General features: G+C 40.8%; 1 protein-coding gene across 7 annotated transcripts; it reads right to left on the bottom strand.

The window, feature by feature from the left end:
* Window positions 1-18,647, bottom strand: LOC121534002 (nicotinate-nucleotide pyrophosphorylase [carboxylating]-like). Of its 7 annotated transcripts, none has more exons than XM_045217042.1 (10): window positions 14,300-14,948; window positions 7,777-8,068; window positions 7,201-7,511; window positions 6,794-6,925; window positions 5,660-6,534; window positions 4,656-5,330; window positions 4,419-4,472; window positions 4,135-4,203; window positions 3,977-4,039; window positions 1-805 (listed from the first exon to the last, which is right to left on the bottom strand). In XM_045217042.1, the coding sequence occupies exons 1-5, from the start codon at window positions 14,732-14,734 to the stop codon at window positions 6,319-6,321; spliced, it is 1,386 nt and encodes a 461-aa protein (XP_045072977.1). In that variant the 5' UTR covers window positions 14,735-14,948; the 3' UTR covers window positions 1-805; window positions 3,977-4,039; window positions 4,135-4,203; window positions 4,419-4,472; window positions 4,656-5,330; window positions 5,660-6,318. The 7 variants fall into 7 exon arrangements, with proteins under 7 accessions (XP_045072977.1, XP_045072976.1, XP_045072980.1 ...); XM_045217041.1 differs by having other exon boundaries at window positions 4,419-4,902; window positions 5,267-5,330; XM_045217045.1 differs by lacking the exon at window positions 14,300-14,948 and adding an exon at window positions 18,544-18,647 and having other exon boundaries at window positions 4,419-5,330.
* Between the last annotated feature and the right edge of the window lie 605 nt (window positions 18,648-19,252).

Genomic DNA, 19,252 nt, shown 5'->3' with positions numbered 1-19,252 from the left:
TGAACAAAAAAATATACTTTATTATACAATCTTTTAAATTAATGCAGAGTTCACTTTTTGGTTAGAAATAGAGCAACAGAGTACTTGGCATATTTTCCAGATGAGCTCCAAACATAAATTAGGGGAGAGGGCTAGCACTCCTAACACCATGTCCCTATCTAATCTCATTCCCTTGCTCCCCCACTCTACCCATCTTCATCGCCGGCGGCCCTAAACAGCCACGAACGACATCCCTCCCACCATTAGAAATGAGTGCAGTAAATGTGGCTCACTTGGGCAACAAGCCAACATTTTCAACAAAGCACCAGCTCCTCTCTGCCAATAAAATATAGATGAGCGGAAAAAGAACATATTTCTACATTTCAATGTGACTGCCAAAAAACAAGGAAGAATCATATTGTACAATATTGACACCCGACTTGAAGTCGGTGTGCATCAATCAATTTCATTTTATAAAGCCCTTTTTACTTTAGGAGTTGTCACAAAGTGCTTTACAGATACATTTACCCAGCCTAAAACCCCAAATAGCAAGTAATACAGATGCAGAAGCACATACAGTGGCTAGGAAAAACTCCCTGGAAGGCAGGGACCTAGGAAGAAACCTAGAGGGGAACCAGGCTCTGAGGGGTGGCCAGTCCTCTTCTGGCTGTACCGGGTGGAGGTTCAAAATGCAGCTGCGTTGTGCACCAAAGTCCTGGCATTAATGCTAAGATGTTTTGATGACAATCCATCCAGTTGACACCTTTTAGGCTTCGTCATCTTCATTTTCTCTCCAGACGCTGAAGTTTGGATTGCTTGATGAGATCTGTGAAGACACATAAAATAACTATATGCTGCAACATGTTAGCCCATTGGAGATAATATAAGACCAGCACTGGAAACAATAGAACACTATGATACATCTGGAAAACCATTTTAATTTTGGAGAATCTCTTATATAATGGGTTAAAGTCATGTACACCCCAGGTGTAAAATAGTAAATAATGGCTACTTCTAAGAAAGTATTAAACTGTCAAGAGGAGCAAACAAGACTGTACACTATCGACAAATCTATTCACTATGGCCATCGAAATGTTAGCTATTAAAATCAGATCTAACAATAATATCAAGGGGCTAGAAATCCAGGTTTTAAAAACAAAGGTGTCACTGTATGCTGTCGATTCGTGTTTTCTTTTAAATCCGCAATTTGGATCCCTGCACAGCCTCAGAGGATCTACAGTGGGGGAAAAAAGTATTTAGTCAGCCACCAATTGTGCAAGTTCTCCCACTTAAAAAGATGAGAGAGGCCTGTAATTTTCATCATAGGTACACATCAACTATGACAGACAAAATGAGAATTTTTTTTCCAGAAAACCACATTGTAGGATTTTTAATGAATTTATTTGCAAATTATGGTGGAAAATAAGTATTTGGTCAATAACAAACGTTTCTCAATGCTTTGTTATATACCCTTTGTTGGCAATGACACAGGTCAAACGTTTTCTGTAAGTCTTCACAAGGTTTTCACACACTGTTGCTGGTATTTTGGCCCATTCTTCCATGCAGATCTCCTCTAGAGCAGTGATGTTTTGGGGCTGTCGCTGGGCAACACGGACTTTCAACTCCCTCCAAAGATTTTCTATGGGGTTGAGATCTGGAGACTGGCTAGGCCACTCCAGGACCTTGAAATGCTTCTTACGAAGCCACTCCTTCGTTGCCCGGGCGGTGTGTTTGGGATCATTGTCATGCTGAAAGACCCAGCCACGTTTCATCTTCAATGCCCTTGCTGATGGAAGGAGGTTTTCACTCAAAATCTCACGATACATGGCCCCATTCATTCTTTCCTTTACACGGATCAGTCGTCCTGGTCCCATTGCAGAAAAACAGCCCCAAAGCATGATGTTTCCACCCCCATGCTTCACAGTAGGTATGGTGTTCTTTGGATGCAACTCAGCATTCTTTGTCCTCCAAACACGACGAGTTGAGTTTTTACCAAAAAGTTCTATTTTGGTTTCATCTGACCATTTGACATTCTCCCAATCCTCTTCTGGATCATCCAAATGCACTCTAGCAAACTTCAGATGGGCCTGGACATGTACTGGCTTAAGCAGGGGGACACGTCTTGCACTGCAGGATTTGAGTCCCTGGCGGCATAGTGTGTTACTGATGGTAGGCTTTGTTACTTTGGTCCCAGCTCTCTGCAGGTCATTCACTAGGTCCCCCCGTGTGGTTCTGGGATTTTTGTGATCATTTTGACCCCATGGGGTGAGATCTTGCGTGGAGCCCCAGATCGAGGGAGATTATCAGTGGTATAATGTCTTCCATTTCCTAATAATTGCTCCCACAGTTGATTTCTTCAAACCAAGCTGCTTACCTATTGCAGATTCAGTCTTCCCAGCCTGGTGCAGGTCTACAATTTTGTTTCTGGTGTCCTTTGACAGCTCTTTGGTCTTGGCCATAGTGGAGTTTGGAGTGTGACTGTTTGAGGTTGTGGACAGGTGTCTTTTATACTGATAACAAGTTCAAACAGGTGCCATTAATACAGGTAACAAGTGGAGGACAGAGGAGCCTCTTAAAGAAGAAGTTACAGGTCTGTGAGAGCCAGAATTCTTGCTTGTTTGTAGGTGACCAAATACTTATTTCCCACCATAATTTGCAAATAAATTAATTAAAAATGTGATTTTCTGGAGAAAAAAAATCATAGTTGACGTGTACCTATGATGAAAATTACAGGCCTCTCTCATCTTTTTAAGTGGGAGAACTTGCACAATTGGTGGCTGACTAAATACTTTTTTCCCCCACTGTATATGGGGGATACAACCATCCCAGCTCTGCAGATTTTGCTGCAAAGAGACAGAATCATTAGATCACTTGTTTTGGTACTGTCCATGTGTAGCTTCTTTTTGGTTGCAGGTTCAGGTATAGCTGAAGAATTATAACATTTATCTGGAGCTAACTCTGCAAATAGCACTGCTGGGTGATTTGAAAAGTCCTAGTCAATCGATCAATAATATAATAATACTCTTAGCAAAAAAAAAATCTTTTTTTAACAATCTGTAGAAACTATGAGAATATAAAGCTTCAGAACTTTTGTGGAACATCACAGCACAGTTGAAAAATATATAGCAATTAGAAATCAAAACTGGATAGTCTTCAGAGATAGATCGGAGGGGTTGAGGGTAGCTGAAGGGTGGGATAAAAAATATAAATAATAATAAGATAACTAATGTAAAATATACTGTGTCCGTAAAATGTGTATACACTGAACAAAAATATAAACGAAACATGTAAAGTGTTGGTCCCATGTTTAATGAGCTGAAATAAAAGATCCCAGAAATTTTTCATACTCACAAAAAGCTTATTTCTCTCACATTTTGTGCACAAATGTGTTTACATCCCTGTTTGTGAGCATTTCTCCTTTGCCAAGATATGCGACACCTGTCAGGTGGATGGATTTTCAAGAAGCTGATTAAACAGCATGATCATTACACAGGTGAGGAGTATTTCTGTCTGTAATAAAGCCCTTTTGTGGGGAAAAAGTCATTCTGATTGGCTGGGCCTGGTTCCCCAGTGGGTGGACCTGGCTCCCAAGTGGGTGGGTCTATGCCCTCCCAGGCCCACCCATGGATGCGCCCCTGCCCAGTCATGTGAATTATGGCCTAATGAATGCATTTCAATTGACTAAATTTCCTTCTATGAACTATTACTCAGTAAAATCTTTGAAATTGTTGTATGTTGCGTTTATATTTTTGTTCTGTATATATGGGGGATTGGAAATGATGCAGACAATTACATTGATATAATCCACAATCTGCAATATTAAATCTACCCCCTAAGAAAAATATTACGTTAGCCCATTAAAAGCGGAGGTAAGTTACATGAATTCCCTTTTTCTCAATCGAGGCCGTAACTGACATGGAAGGTAAATCAGGGATACTGTCATTTCTGACACATTCATAAAATAAAGTCATTTCATAGACAAAATAAGTCGTCATACCCAGTCCATTTTCTCATTGCGCTCCTCTTCCTGGCAGCAGGTCACTCCCATTTCTTGATCAATCTGTTTTAACAGACAAAGCCATTTCATGTCCTGTCCATTCCACCCTGTGTGTGTGTTTGTGTGTGTGTGTGTACACTTGTGATGAATGCCCATACCCAGTCCATCTCCTCTTCTCCACCACACAAGTGTAGATGTTGGAATGGTGCGATGAGATCGATAAGGTCCTGCAAGAAAAAGATGGCCAAGACCAGCCTTTTATACTAGCTGATTTACAGACATGTCTGTACTGTCTCTTTCATGTTGTATTTAATGGTAGGGTAACAACCAGGGACCATGCTATTTTGAATGACTAGTCTGGGTGATTTTAATATAGGCCCTAGTTGTTGAATGGGCTAGAGACAGTTGATATGGTGATATCATGACCTAGTCTGTAACTTACCCTGTTCCTTTTCTCCATTGCCCCTGGGCAAGTGTTGTCTCTCTCTTCATAATCCTGGGGACATTGTTTCTCAAATTAATGTGTTGTAGACTTTTGGCCCAAATGTTTTGATGCATGAAGATATATCATGTCATTAACATGAAATGACTGATTATGACAATGTCTGACATAACTGCACAAAATATGCTATCTTCTTTGTGTGAAAATTAATGAAGGTATACTTGACAGAAGATTTACTTATCTGACAGTGGCATTCCAGCCGGTCATATGTGGCATTCCAGCCATTTGCTTGTGGCTTTTCAGCCATTTGCTTGTGCTTGTGGCTTTTCAGCCATTTGCTTGTGCGTGTGGCTTTTCAGCGGTTAGCTTGTGGCTTTTCAGCCGTTAGCTTGTGGCTTTTCAGCCGTTAGCTTGTGGCATTTCAGCCACTAAAGTTTGTTCGCGCCCTTACGGCCATCAGAAAGGTAGAGTGTAGAAAGAGAAGCTCACAGAGAAATAGTAGAAATAACAACAGTCACAAATAATTAATAATACTGAGTCTTGTTTTTCTACAACCACACACACACACATTACATTACATTACATAATACTCTTAGGGCTCTATTCAATCCCTATCGCGTAAATTCAGTGTTACAGCAAATTTAAAGGCAATGTTCCCGCTAGTAGACTGCATTCACGGTAAACGCTGCAAATGTCGTCACAATAGGAAATTACCTACACATTTCTAGAACGCTATTTGTAACACTCCAGCGATAGATTGAATAGAGCCTTTATTATCAATCACATAATACTTCCTGTACTTTAGTTTTGAACCGTTCATTTTACATCTACTAGCTGCCTCAGATTACCATAGGACGGTCTCCTCTAGGTCTTGTCAATTGGAGCTTCTTGGTGTTTCTGTAATGGAGCTGACTGCAGTAGAGGAGAAAAAGAATATACTTTGTCATTTGCATGTCGTGCCACTCCTGGTGGTTAGGAGCCAGAAAAACACTGCCTTTAGGTAGACCGAGCCCAAAACATCATCCTATTTAGCACCTCACCATAGAGCCAAAATCAACTTTGAGTTTCTAAAGTCAAAAGCAGATTGAAGCAATGTTTCAAATTGACAGATTTTCTTGCCATCATGAACTTCACATAAATGTTTTTCTATATTCCAAAATGTATGGTTACTTCATAGATTGTTACTTTAATAATTACAAATGTGAGAAAAAACAAATAGCTAATAAAATCATCTAACTTACCAACAAGCAACACGTCTTGAAAGAACTCAAGTTATAATGCCAGATAATCTCTTCCTAAATGGAACTGATTTCCTGAAACCCTCTTGCGTTATTTATGCCCTAGCCATCCAGGTCATATCGGGGAAATGGTACCCCTCAACCATAATCGAAACTGAAACTTCTTTCACAGGCCTATATAATATAAATTCAAAGATGGCCATTTTATGCATGTTTAACTTAAGTGTTTTGAATACTGATATCTGGTTTATTCATATTAATTGAACAGGTGATGGCAATATTAGTGGTGGAAGTGTGGTGTTTTAATCCATGAAGCTTAAAATTTACAATATAGTAACTTTGTTACTAATTTATCATATTTTCTCCTGGTGGATTATAGAAATGTGGGATTCTAAAGCATATCCTATATAATAGATAATGATCACTTTGGGACAAAAGAAACTGAGGGAACAGTCTTACTTCACAGTTTTAATAATGATTTATACATTAGTTGTAGTTGTACCCAGCAAAGAAATCATACAGTCATCATCTCTGAATGTCATAGTTTTACATTTCATGTAACATTCCTGGATTTTTTCTCTTAATCTCCTAGATGAAAAGTGAGGAAAATTGCCCGTTGCTTTTTATTTAAAATTTTTAACAAAAATCCTGAATTGCCACAGTTACTGTGATTGGAAAATGATTGGAAAGGCAACAGGCTTTTGAACCTTGAGGGAGAAGTCTACCACGGGGCAACCCTGGGTGATACAGCCCAGAGAGATTATGTCCACATGGGGGGAGAGATACTGTGGCAGGGAGTCTGGGGTCACCCCTCCACTGGCCTCGATCAGCACAGACGGGAACTCCTCCTTCAGAAGCTGTGCTGCCGCATGCAGTTCCTGAGAGAGGAAGGGACAGAGGAGGAATAGAGGCCGAAAGGGACGAGTTCGGGAAGAGACCGTGTAGGAAAGAAGAGATTGAACGAAATGCACAGCACTGACATACAGGAGGAAGAAGAATATTATTTAATTGATAGTCCAATGTACATGAATATCCAACGGAAATATGTCTTCTGCTTTATCACAAGCCCTCCAGTACGTCTCTACCGCTTCTACATGACTTCCCTGATGTCTTTGGGATATCCTTCATCAGTCTCACCTGTGGCTTAAAGTTGTCCAGCATGACGATGTCAGCTCCTGCCGTGGCAGCCTCACTGCCCTCCTCCCGGCTGCCGCACTCCACCTCGATCTTACTGCTGAAGCCACACACAGAGCGGGCGTCCCTCACCGCCTGGAACCCCACAGGTAGGAATGACATCAAATCAGTTCTCTATCAGAATGCAAAAATTAATCTCTATTCAAAATGCACAGAGGAAAGACTTCAGCTAAGCACTCATATTAGAAAATGGCCAGATCTAATGGTACATATTGGAATATGAAAGACGGGACATTCTTGCACTCTGATTTTCATGCATTTGTGAAAGGATTTCAGAGGAATCGACAACCACAATATAGTATAGGTTGATGTCAAATGTTGTACAGTTTGAGCCATTCACCCCTGCCTACCTGTGTGACACTCCCTGATGCCCATATGTGATTGTCTTTCAGCATCACCATACCACTCAGGTCCTGTCTGTGCATGGACACGCCGCCCACCAGCATGGCATACTTCTCCACCAGCCGGAACCCAGGGGTGGTTTTACGCGTGCCAGCCACATGGCCATGCCAGCCTGCCTCCCTGGCGATGCTCTGTAGCTGGGAGCAGCGGGTGGCTATCCCCGAGGCCCGGGCCAGGCAGTTGAGGGCCGGTCTCTCACCGAGGAGGACGCACCTTGCTGGACCTCTGACCACAGCAGTCTGGGCCACCGCATCTGGACCTGGTGGAGGTGAGGTCAAAGTAGAGTTTACCTAAAAAATTACAAACATCATGTGAGTGAACTGTATTTAATGGTTAGATTGAAATCTATTCCAACAGAATTTTGTGTATGCCATACTCAAAGCTTGTTTCCCCAATACCTTTCCAAATGAATTTGGCAGTGTGATCAGACTTGAGGTGTATTGTCATCAAATTTGTGAGGCATCTGTGTATTCTCTAAGTCCTCCAGCATGCTTTTTTGACCAGGCTCATAGTTGTCCTCTTACCCAGCTGTGCCCCCTCTCTGTGTGCCCATTCCACAGTGCAGTTGAGCTCAGTGAAGACAGCAGTGAAGAAGGGGCTGCCTGCCAGCACGCTGCACGGCGTTTTACACAACAACCTGGCCTCAATCTCATGTGACCCCACACACAACCCTGCAGGGTCAAAGTTCGGTGTGTCCTCTGCCAGCCACTCCCGTGCCAGCCGGGTCAGCGTGTGGGGAGGGAGGGTGTGTGACAGGTCATACTGAGGAGGAGTCATCTTGAGAGGTGAGGTCAAATGTGACGCCGGAAAGTTGTTCTGTTAAGAACGGAGAAAGGGGTTAGTTCTAGTGGTTTAATCTGTCTATCCACTGATGATAGTTAACAGTTTGTAGTTTATTTGTACCAATAAACTGTCCTGAGTTCTGGTATGAATGAATCCCTGCACTCAATGTGTTTTTTCGACCTGTTGCTTTGTAACAGTGTCCCTCTTCAGGTTAAGATTAATCACAAATGAAGAACGCCGGTGTGGGGGCTCAGAGGAGAATGAAAATGGCCGTTTTGGGGGCCTCAAGGGGGCTGATGTGTTAGAAATGCCAAAGCCGATTTCTGGTCCCAGTCGGCCCCTGCCGGTGTGGTGATATAACTCAAGACCCTGGTACAAGTTCCGAGTGCAGATTGCAAAGAGCGCTCTGTAAGCCACACCCCAGTGGGCAGAGCTAGGCATGTTGCTTGTGCACATTTTAGTAAGGAGATATGAAATGGAGATAGAATCTCATTTTACAGTGGGTCTGCGGTGGTTCTGTGTAGTTATGCTAATATATCTGAGTCAAGTGCATTGCAGTCAAAGTATGATCAATAAGTAAGATCTCAGGGATGCTAACCCATTTTCTATTTCTCTGAGTCTCCCCACCCGAGGCTCTAGGACAACGGCTGAGGGCACCCTGGCCAACACCTGCCGCCCCTCTCCTCCCCTCTATCTGCCTGTTGCTGCTTCAGTCTCCCCCCCCACACACACACACAGAAACGTGGATTTCTTTACTTACCATGACATCTTTATGAACAGCCATCTGACCATAGGGTCTTGAAGTGTTTGTACCCTCTATAGCCTAGCTATGGATATTGTCTGAGCCTGCTGGTCATATGACCGTGATTTAATACTGGATGGAAAACAGACTGTTGCTCTTTCCTTATTGAAACGCATGGTGAATAATGAGGGCGACTATGTTTTCAATGTGTCAAGTGTATAGAATGCAAATTACAATAAAGATCGCGATTGTGAATTCATTGTATGTTTTGTACATTCCGATTTGGCAATTCTGCTCATTGACCTGGTTGTCTTCATTGTTGCCAATAAGACCTTATTGTGAACCTTGTCCTGTCTCTGTACATTGATTTATCACCACAAGAATCCTTAATACACAATCATCCAAGTTGGGATCAATAAACTGCTACAACTAGGGTTAAGGTCATATAAATCTGTTTTATGAATTTGAATGGTTATATTTTTCTAGCCTATCCCCCAGTTTACAAAAACGTGGCAGGGCCAGGCTGTTGCAATAGGAGAATATGGCTATTTCTGTCAATGACTGACTGTTTGAATTAACATCCTTTATTCTGTTCGTGTGTGTACCTTTGTGCACTTGTGTGATGGATGGATCAACGGTAACAATTGATAAATTGCAAAAAATTGAATGACACCTAATGACACCTGGATCTTTATATTCTAAAGTTTCTGAACAGTCATGTAACCATTGGAAGTGTTTTTGTTGCCACGTAGGCCTAGTATTTAGCCTTTGTTGGGGTTAACCAAGGGGACTGTAATTCCTTAGGTGCTGGTAGCTGAAGATGTGTTAGCTCTCAGGTGAAGAGGCAGTGAGTGACAGACTCTGGACAGTGGACACACATGTACAACCTGTGTTCAACACAACTTATCAATAACATAAATACTTATCAAGTGTCGAAATTCATCAAAGTACTACAAGTCAACTGTGATTCCACGGTTTAGCATCTGTGCTGTCCCGTGTGGCTCACTTGGTAGAGCAAGGCACTTGCAACGCCAGGGTTGTGGGTCCGATTCTCATGGGGGACCAGTATGAAAATGTTTGCACTCACTACTACTGTAAGTCGTTCCCTTAGCTCTACCCAACAGACTGGGTAAAGGCTTCAGCATGATTCAGTTTGGCTGGCGCCTAGCTGAACCGAACGAGTGTGCTTGCATACTCCCTTAAAATACCTTTCGCTTGAAAAAACGAGAAAGAAGCGGAATTAGTACCGTTTGTCCATTTTGAGATGCCGTAGCCAGTATACACTACCTCAATTGTCAGAATTAATCTAAAATAACTCAAGAAATTGGTTATTAATTGTAACGTTTTTGCCGAGGATATATTAGTTGCACAATTTTACATCTAAGATGTTTGGTGCAGTATTTCTCAATGAAAACATTTGCATGAAAACGAGTCATCTCACATTGAATGACAGACTTTATTGAATAATCCCTACTGTTGACCTATCACCGATAAAGGGGCGTATACTTCGGCTCCAAACTTCGGTGAGGGTCTTTTCAGCTGTTCGGGCACACAAAACCGAAGTTCAAAACAAACAAAAACGTCACAAAATGTAATCATAACATATGCACGAACTCTTCCGAACTGTTTCAGATGGGAAGTATGCGGACACCTTAAGGCACATCTCTGATATTAAGAGATCTCTACCTTTAGTAAACTATTAGTCACACTTCCAGTTCACAATTCCAGTTTACATAAGCTTTTATTTTACTTGCTATACAACAGAGAACAAAATGTCCAAATCAAACTGTACAAAACATACAATGAATTCACAATGGCTGTCTTTAGCGTAATTTGCATTGCATTCAATTGACACATCGAAAACATAGTAGCCCTCTTTATTAACCATCCAACTATCAGTTTTCCATCCAGTTATAAATCAAGAAGTGTTATTGGGCCAAGTCTAGGAGACGCCACAATTTCCACCAGGGTTCTTTTGTGTGAAAAGTACAAAGTGTGTCTCTGACAAGGGTCAATTCCAATAATGTGAATGTAATGTCAACCAGGTCTCTCTTGTGAACGAGTATAATTTATTCCAAGCACTGGTGGTCACTAGATAAACAACGCCCCCCCTTAGGCAGATATTGTTATATTGAGAACTGTCTGGGTCTTGTTTCCCTGTTTGCTACTCAAAGATATTTTATTTATTAAGTCAGACAAAATTAACTGCAATACACATGGTCTGAAATATATTAGCATAACTACACAGAACCACCACGGACCCATTGTAAAACGAGAGGCCTATCTTGGTTATACAATGTGTCCCAGTGTACAAGCAACATGCCTAGCTCTGCCCACTGGGGCGTGGCTTACGGAGTGCTCTTTGCAATGGCAGTGTTCGATTAAGGATTAAGCTGAGCCGAGGTGCACCGGTCTATGGCCTGTGATGTGAACGGGCAAAAGTGGTGAGGAAGGAGCGCTCTTCTCAAATCAAACAGTAATCTGCGCCGCTGTGGTCATCGTTCAGCATGGTCTATCGTTCAGAAATATACATCTCCTTTCCATAAAAGGCAGATTGGGAAGGCAGAAAGTGCATTTTTATCAAAAGTAATCACTTTTGCATGTGAAAACACAGAATCCTACTCATTACAGTGCTGCCAACTTTTGAAGAAAGCTTGGAGAGAGATTTGCTATTTGAATTTCATTGCTACCTGGCACAACCCCTAGATAGGGAACTGGGGGTCCTCCCTCAGGAAAATGGTACTGTTTTAAAGCTCATTTCCTGCTATTCTACATATTTTGACATGGCTTAGGCCTATGACCAAGGTGGATTTTTTTTTTTTTTTTTTACAGGTCAAGTGTATTCAGGATGCTTTGAACATTAAATTAACACTCAAAATTCTACGACTTTGTTGCTTTGAGATTTTTGAGGGATCAAATTTAAACAATGCAAATATTTGTATAGTTGGTTTGACACTTAAATTAAATGAGCTTGGGAGACAGGCAAATGCTAGAAACAGCGCACCAAGGCTCTGCACAGGAAATTGTAATATTAATGGTTGATGGCAGTGGTTAACCAAATCATAGATTGCAGTCTCGTTGTCCATAGACTGATTTCAAGGTAAGGACACAAACATTTTGTAATTTAGGTGAACTCGCTCTTTAAAATAGGGCTGGAAGAAAATCCTGCTTTCTCTCCAGAAGGGTTGGCCACCCCTGATCTATGTTTCCCAAGTGCTGGTTGTTTTTAAATGTTCTTGTTATAACAATAATTTCTCAAAATCACCCAACCGTTAAAAAAATTGAATGAATATCAATATTCAGATGGTTTATGCCTACTAGGTGAAGATCCTTGCCATCATCTTACTCGACATAGACAATATGGTGCCTTTATGAGTTGTGAGTCCCCCTACCATCTCTGCCTAGCATGTGCACAACACTAAAATGTCAAATTATATTTGATTCCTGGAGCATTTAATAGCCTATGCTTATTTGAATCTCATTCAAAACTGTCCATGAATGGCAACAATAATGTCATATAATTCATTTTCAAATATGTGATTATACTGGTAAAACCAGGAAGAAGTGGAATAATAAAATAAGTGTGGGGAATAACAGTAGTTAGTCTATATTGTAGCCCATTGTTAATGAGAATCATTCCACTAATCAGACTAAGTAAATATATAAAATCTCCTGAAGACAAGTTGACAAAATCTGCCACTACACCCTAACCAAATTATTTGTATATTCATTGTCATCCCTGTAGAATCAAAATGGACACTTTTTGTTTCACAATCTGTTTGACAAAATAATTTTCATAGTTACAAACATGACACCCTACCAAACTAAATCATACTGTAGGTCTGTCTGCTGTGTGGATTAAATCGACTTTAGTACATGCGGTCAAATATTATCTGCAATAATAGGGACAGGAGTAACAGAAACCTAGTTTTGTTGACAACATTGTATATAAAACAGCACTCCTGTGCTGGTCCTTTTACAGTTTTATACATTCAGCAGAATACGTTCTCTCTCGCCATTCAGCTCCACTCTAATCTTGAGGGGCGTTTCTTTACAACATGCATCCAATCCCCTTGATCCCTTACATAACTAGACCTGCTAGGTATGCTTCAATGAGCCGCGATTCACAGTGCTGTGGCAAGACAGGACAATGAGAGAGATTCTGCTCGTGATGCTAAATTGCAGGCGCAGATGCTCTCATAACAAAACGATTTGGAGCACAGTTGAACAGTTAACGCGCTGACTAATTATAAAAATAAATGCAGTACTTTTCAATGCGTGAGATATAAGAGATGTGCCGTGAGAGTGTGAGAAGAGGGTCAAATGCGCATGTCTCACGGTCAATGCGTGAGAATTGCAGCTCTGTCATTTCTCCAAGTCCTTAACCCACGTCCATTTTGTTTTGAGCTGAATTCGCCGTTGGCCAAAGCGAACGCAATCACATTTAACCCATCTACCGGGCAACCGGGCCAGACAATCCAATCCTCTCAGTGTTTCCCACTACATAGAACAGCCAGTCAAAACACCTCGTAATGTCCGACTTGCTAAGTGGTTGCTGACGCACGTGTATAAATACATCCAGTTAGCAAGTCGGAGATTTCCCGAGTTTCCTTGTTCCGAATCCCACGTGAAAGCGGCAAAAGGGGAAATTAATGGGTCTGTGGTAAACACAGGCTTAGGAGATCTTATGTTTTGTTCTATAATATATTCTTAATCAGCTAACGCTTGTGTAGTTTGAAGCATGTATGTAATCAAAACAAGCACATAAAGGCTTCCCAACTAATAAAGGTCTGATAGTCTCATAAAACAAAAAGTATAAGAACTCCTAAGCCTGTGTTAACATTAGACCTTATTTTCGGTGTTTAACCCGAATCCCGATTCTTTCCCCATATGAATAGCTGAACGAAACAGAGGTAACTAATTTCCGGTTTTTAGGACAACAAAAGCTATACGGGCGCGTTCCTCTGCCCAGGCGTTGGTCCCGTGTAGCTCAGTTGGTAGAGCATGGCGCCAGAGTTGTGGGTTCGATTCCCACGGGGGGGCAGTATGAAAACGTATGCACTCCCTAACTGTAAGTCCCTCTGGATAAGAGCATCTGCTAAATGACTAAAATGTAAATGTTGCTGACGCATGCCATATCTTACAACGGCTGGATAGGTATTTTAAGTATCAGCTAACCATATCATATGTTTTAGCAATCTGTCAGTCCATGACGTTTTACGCAACAATTGGTTTGGTTGATGTATGCAACGTCTGGGAACGAGACCTAGCTATTGCCACGTTTAAGATAACTGGGAACTCGGGAAAAAACTATCCTGGACTGGGAAAGGTCGTTTTAAACGGTAATTCCAACTCCAAATCGGAAACTCGGGTATCTTTCTAGAGCTCTTGAGCATTCGTCACCACAACGGGCCCAGATTTTTATTTATTTTGTGAACGGCGATCATTGGTCGAAATGTAGTAATCAAGCATGCTATATTTATTTTTAGTTGTCTTCTCTTATCTTCTTCCGAAATCCTCACCTGCTTCCTCAGAGCCGACTGAACGTTGGTGCTCTTGATGATGTGGATATCTCTGCACTCAATGTGCTTTTTCGACGCGTTGTGTTTTTTAACAGTGTCCTTCTTCAGGTGAGGATTCCCCACCACAAACGAAGAAAGCTTGCCTGCAAGTTGTGGTTCGGCCTTACAATACTTGCAAAACATAACATTTCCTTCAAAATGCAACCACGGGAAAGCTTTCTCCCACTGTGCGTTATATTTGTATTGTTTCCCACCGGCAGTTGTTGGCGAAGCGGGGGCAACGCCGGTGGCAGTGCTAACGCTACTGCTAGCCGAATCTTCATCTTGTGTTGCTGGTGGCTCGGCAACATCGACAAGATCACTGGCAGATTCGGACCCGGCCTCCTCGGGTTCCTGATGACCTTGTCGCCTAAAATTTAATTGGATGCTTTTCATTCTCCTTTACAGTTGCGAGACAAAACGGGCGCACTCAAAGGCTCGCGGTTTCAGCCTCTGACTAGGCTATGATTGGCGCGTTCAGCTACGCAAGTTTGAACCTGGCTACGATTGGCTCGTTGAGCTGCGCCTTGAATACGAAGTCCCGCCTACTTCCGGGTTCAAGCCCCGTACTGTTTAATGGACTTCAAGCTTATATCGCAGAAAGAACAATGAGACAGATATTTCACCGGATGTATAAATGTGACGCATCCGCTTTGCGTTTCCACTCACTACCACATATGGGAGGAAGCCCAGTGGCCGGCAGTGGGAGAAGATGGAACGAGTTGGATTTTGACCGACATTCTGCAAATGTTCTCATCGATGAAACATTTGATCTCAATACAGTTCTGTTTCCAAAACTAAACTCTGTTACGAACAGACTGGACTACGTTTTGTAGACTTTACCCTTTGCCAAAGTTTAAAAAAAAATTGGGTTGTTTAGAAGGAGTGCAAAGGCCAATTCAGTTATCGCACACGTGCACTTCAGAGTAGGCGTTCCCTAACGAATATGCAAATATGTGCTAGAACGCGCAAATAGGAACTCACTATCTGCACACCTCCTTGATTTTCTTCCCACTATGACGCATTTGTTCCCATTTGAAACAACAGGCTGTGGTCCATCTTGGTTTAGTTATAAAAAGTATTTGATTTGATTATAAAAATGATTTGCTTATTATCAAATTCATGAAAACTTGGTCATTTAAGATATGTACAATTATATTCCTATATTACATTTACGTCATTTAGCAGACGCTCTTATCCACATTTACTTCTACCTAATAGCAGGGTTTTTTTCATATTCGAAAACCTTCATAAAAGGCATTGGTTAAAGGTCAATTAATCCATGAACACTAATATTATTTTACATATCTTAAAATTATCCCATTGTCAAGAATTGTATGAGTGGCAGGTAGCTTAGTGGGTAAGAGCATTGTGCCAGTAACCGAAAGGTCGCTGGTTCTAATCCTGAGCAGACTAGGTGAAAAATCTGTCGATGTGCCCTTAAGCAAGGCACTTAACCCTAATTGCGATTTACAGGAGCTCCTATAAGTCGCTCTGGATAAGAGCGTCTGCTAAATGACTAAAATGTAAATGTAATATAAGCCAAAAGCCCATTTAAAAACAGTACAGGACTTGAACCAGGAAGTATAAACCGTAACTCATAACTCGCACGTGTATAACTACAACCACTTAACAAGTCGGAAATGTCAGAGTTTCCAAGTTCCGAGTAATACATGAAAGCAGCATAAGTAAGCTCCTTGGGACGTCCACCAGAGCATCTACAGATAACAGGTGGCAGAAAAATAACTTCCTCAAACTAAATGTAGTTCCGAAAGAATGTTAAAGGTTAGGTTACTCTTACCTCAAACTCTAGGCAGCATTCTTCCTTCTCCCTGCAGTTCTCAGCCATTAGGTTCGCCCATGACTGCCTCGTGAACTACAATCATGACGCTGTGCTTTAACGCTTAGAAACGTCAATAATTATCCCTTGCAATACGGATTCCGAAACATATGATTTTACATTTAAGTCATTTAGCAGGTTCTTATCCAGAGCGACTTACAGTTAGTGAGTGCTGTCGTATCCAGTAAACTTGTGATCATCAACAGTGCATACATGTTCATACTGGCCCCCCGTGGGAATCGACCCCCCAAAACAAAAAAACAACTAATGTGCATTTTACAAGTTCTTACGTATCTCCGGACCTACCCCAACAAATTTTATAGGAATATTTACGAAACAATTGTTGTGTACTTAAACACTATTCAACAATACACTAAATCAAATATCCAAATTAAATTATTAATGTAGATATACAATAGGCTACAGAGGAATGTTTATTTACCACCAAATAAACTATCAAAAGTAACAATGTTTCTCTTTTCTTTGATATTGATTTGATTCATTGATTGTTTAGGACCTTCAAAGCTGACAATAACACCAGAAAAGTGGAATTTGATCCTTTGCTCATGTTGAAATGTTTACAAGCTAAGCGAAGAATGTGAAAATCAGTCACATTGAGTTACAGCTTTGAAAAAAAACTATTAGTCTTCTTGTTTTTTCATGTTTGTTGAACCAGATTTAATCCGAGCAACATAAAAGTTCAAAGTCAAACTAAAAAATATATAATACAAAAAGTAACTACTTTACTGATTTATATATATTTTTTATAATTATGTTACAATACTTTTCATTCAGACAAAGATCTTCACTGACATGTCAATTTAATTTGAGAGTACCCATTATTAGCCCCAAAGCCTTAAAAGTTGCAATCTAAATTCATTATGATTATCTTACTTCTGGAATGATCAGTCATTCTAAAGCACAGCAGATGTCACTTTCCTAAATGCAAAGTGGTGGTTTGGTTTGGGACACTCACCTGAGTGTAGTGCAATATGCAGGTTTCAGACAAGAAGTGAAAGGGATGTGGGGCTGCATTAAACCTACATTGCACAATGTAAACATAGATTGTTTATGATGATGTCAGACAACTCTTGCGCAGCACTGCACAGACACGACGCACTCTAACACATCCCGTAGCTTCACCAGAGATCGAAGAGCAAGCAAAACATCTCTCTCGCTCCTTTTTTCTGTTACATATACTGTATAGTCAATTAACTAGCTGAGCAGACCAGACCATCTTGGCACTTCCCCACCATTGAAAAAAATTATTTTGGAAGCTATGCGACATTTATTATATTACAGACACCTTAATGCATACTTTTAAATTGTATTATCTGAGCTACATACATGTTATTCTGTCCTTGAATCATTTAATTCAAATACTGTAGAATTCAATTCATTCCTATGGAGGACTGCTTCTTCTGAGGAGTGCCAATATGGCTGACTGGTGCCTTCAAAGCCTCTCATTGTCCAATAGATAGCATCAGCAATCCAGGGTTTATATACAGACCCAGCTGCTAATGCCACGTTAAAAACAACTGGGAACTCATAAATCTCAGACTTCTAACTTCAGTGTGTTCAAGACAACTGGGAACTTGGGAAAAAAACTAGCTCTGACTGGGAAAAATCATTTTGAATGGTCATCCAACTCGGAATTCCAACTCGGGAACTGGCCTTTTTCTAGAGTTCCAACTTCCTGACCTGAAGATCACTGACATCATGATTTGACCTGGTATTTTTCGGAGTTCCCAGTTTTCTTGAATGCACCATAATGCATTGGTCTACCACAGTATGAGTCATAATACCCATAAAACCTAGTGGTCAAACACAGAAATGGTTACAATCGTTTTTCCACCATTCATTCATTCATTAATAAGGTTACATGCCTCTATTAATGATCTGCTGTCCAGAGGGTAACAGTAAACAATGTTTTTCCGCAGTAAGCACACTCTTGACTCGAGAGGATGAATCAATCAATCTCTGAAACCTAAAAAAAACAAACTAAAATAATCCAGCTAGCTAGGGTAGGCTACCCACCCCTCACCCACAGACACAAACAAACATTATCAAGAACGCCTAGCCCTAGCTTCCCCAAGTTAGCTACCAAGCTAGACTGTTGGTTTATAAAAACTTGTTTTTATGAATTTCTCACGCATTTAAATGGCTAGACAAATTGATGGCTATTAGCAATCTAGCCAGGCTAATGTTGCTAACTAACCATGAGCTACTTAGCTAGATAACAGGCATTTTCAATTAACAATTTGCCCAAGACAGTTCACAGAATTGTCCATTTTTAAACAACTTTAGCCAATTAATGAATGACTAAATATAGCTAACATTACACAGTTAATCCAGAGATTCTTACCTTTGCCTCGATTCTGCGGTCTCCTCCAGATCATCATGGCCCTGGTGAGACGAAAAGCTTGAGACAGGCATTTGTAGTTCTGTATGATAGCATATTTGGCGTTTCATTTTTGGGAGGTAAATACATGTGAATATATTGATAAAAGTCACCTTGTCCAAGAGCGATTTGCACCGTTTTCAAAACGTCACGCCAGGATATGTCTACACGAAACACAGTACTTATTTGAAGTGTTTCAAAAATCCACAATGGATAAAATGAATTGTGAAAAAACGATTGGAACCATTTCCGTGTTTGACCGCTAGGTTTTATGGGTATAATGACGGGTCCACTGTGGGGCACAGTGGAGTTGTCATAATACCCATAAAACCTAGTGGTCAAACAGGGAAATGGTTCCAATCATTTTTTCACAATTCATTTTATCCATTGTGGATTTTCATAAATAAAGTTTGATTGATGACATTACAGCAGTAGAATATTTAATAAACTGTAATTTTCATTGATAACTTGGGATTTTATCACTTGACATATCAATCAAATAGTGGGAAGGATCCTATAAATCAAGACTATGTGAATACATGTACCACTCCGAATAAATAAATACTGTGCCTTTGAAGATTTGTCTCTGGTTATGAAACTACAATACACGCTGGATGTCTAAACAAAGTCAATTCTGGATGCCAATAGATGTTTAGATTCATTCTCATCAATG

The sequence above is a fragment of the Coregonus clupeaformis genome, unplaced genomic scaffold (assembly GCF_020615455.1).
Source record: "Coregonus clupeaformis isolate EN_2021a unplaced genomic scaffold, ASM2061545v1 scaf0896, whole genome shotgun sequence".
Classification (NCBI taxonomy): domain Eukaryota; kingdom Metazoa; phylum Chordata; class Actinopteri; order Salmoniformes; family Salmonidae; genus Coregonus; species Coregonus clupeaformis.
The sequence above is the reverse complement of the archived record's forward strand: the minus strand, read 5'-3'. Positions and strand labels throughout refer to the sequence as shown.

Coding starts and splice junctions, on each gene's coding strand:
- LOC121534002 (XM_045217039.1), bottom strand. CDS start 14,734: ATGAAAAGCATCCAATTAAATTTTAGGCGACAAGGTCATCAGGAACCC. Junction 7,512..7,776: donor CAGAGAGGGGGCACAGCTGG/GTAAGAGGACAA, acceptor CACCTCCACCAG/GTCCAGATGCGGTGGCCCAG. Junction 6,926..7,200: donor CATCAGGGAGTGTCACACAG/GTAGGCAGGGGT, acceptor GTGGGGTTCCAG/GCGGTGAGGGACGCCCGCTC.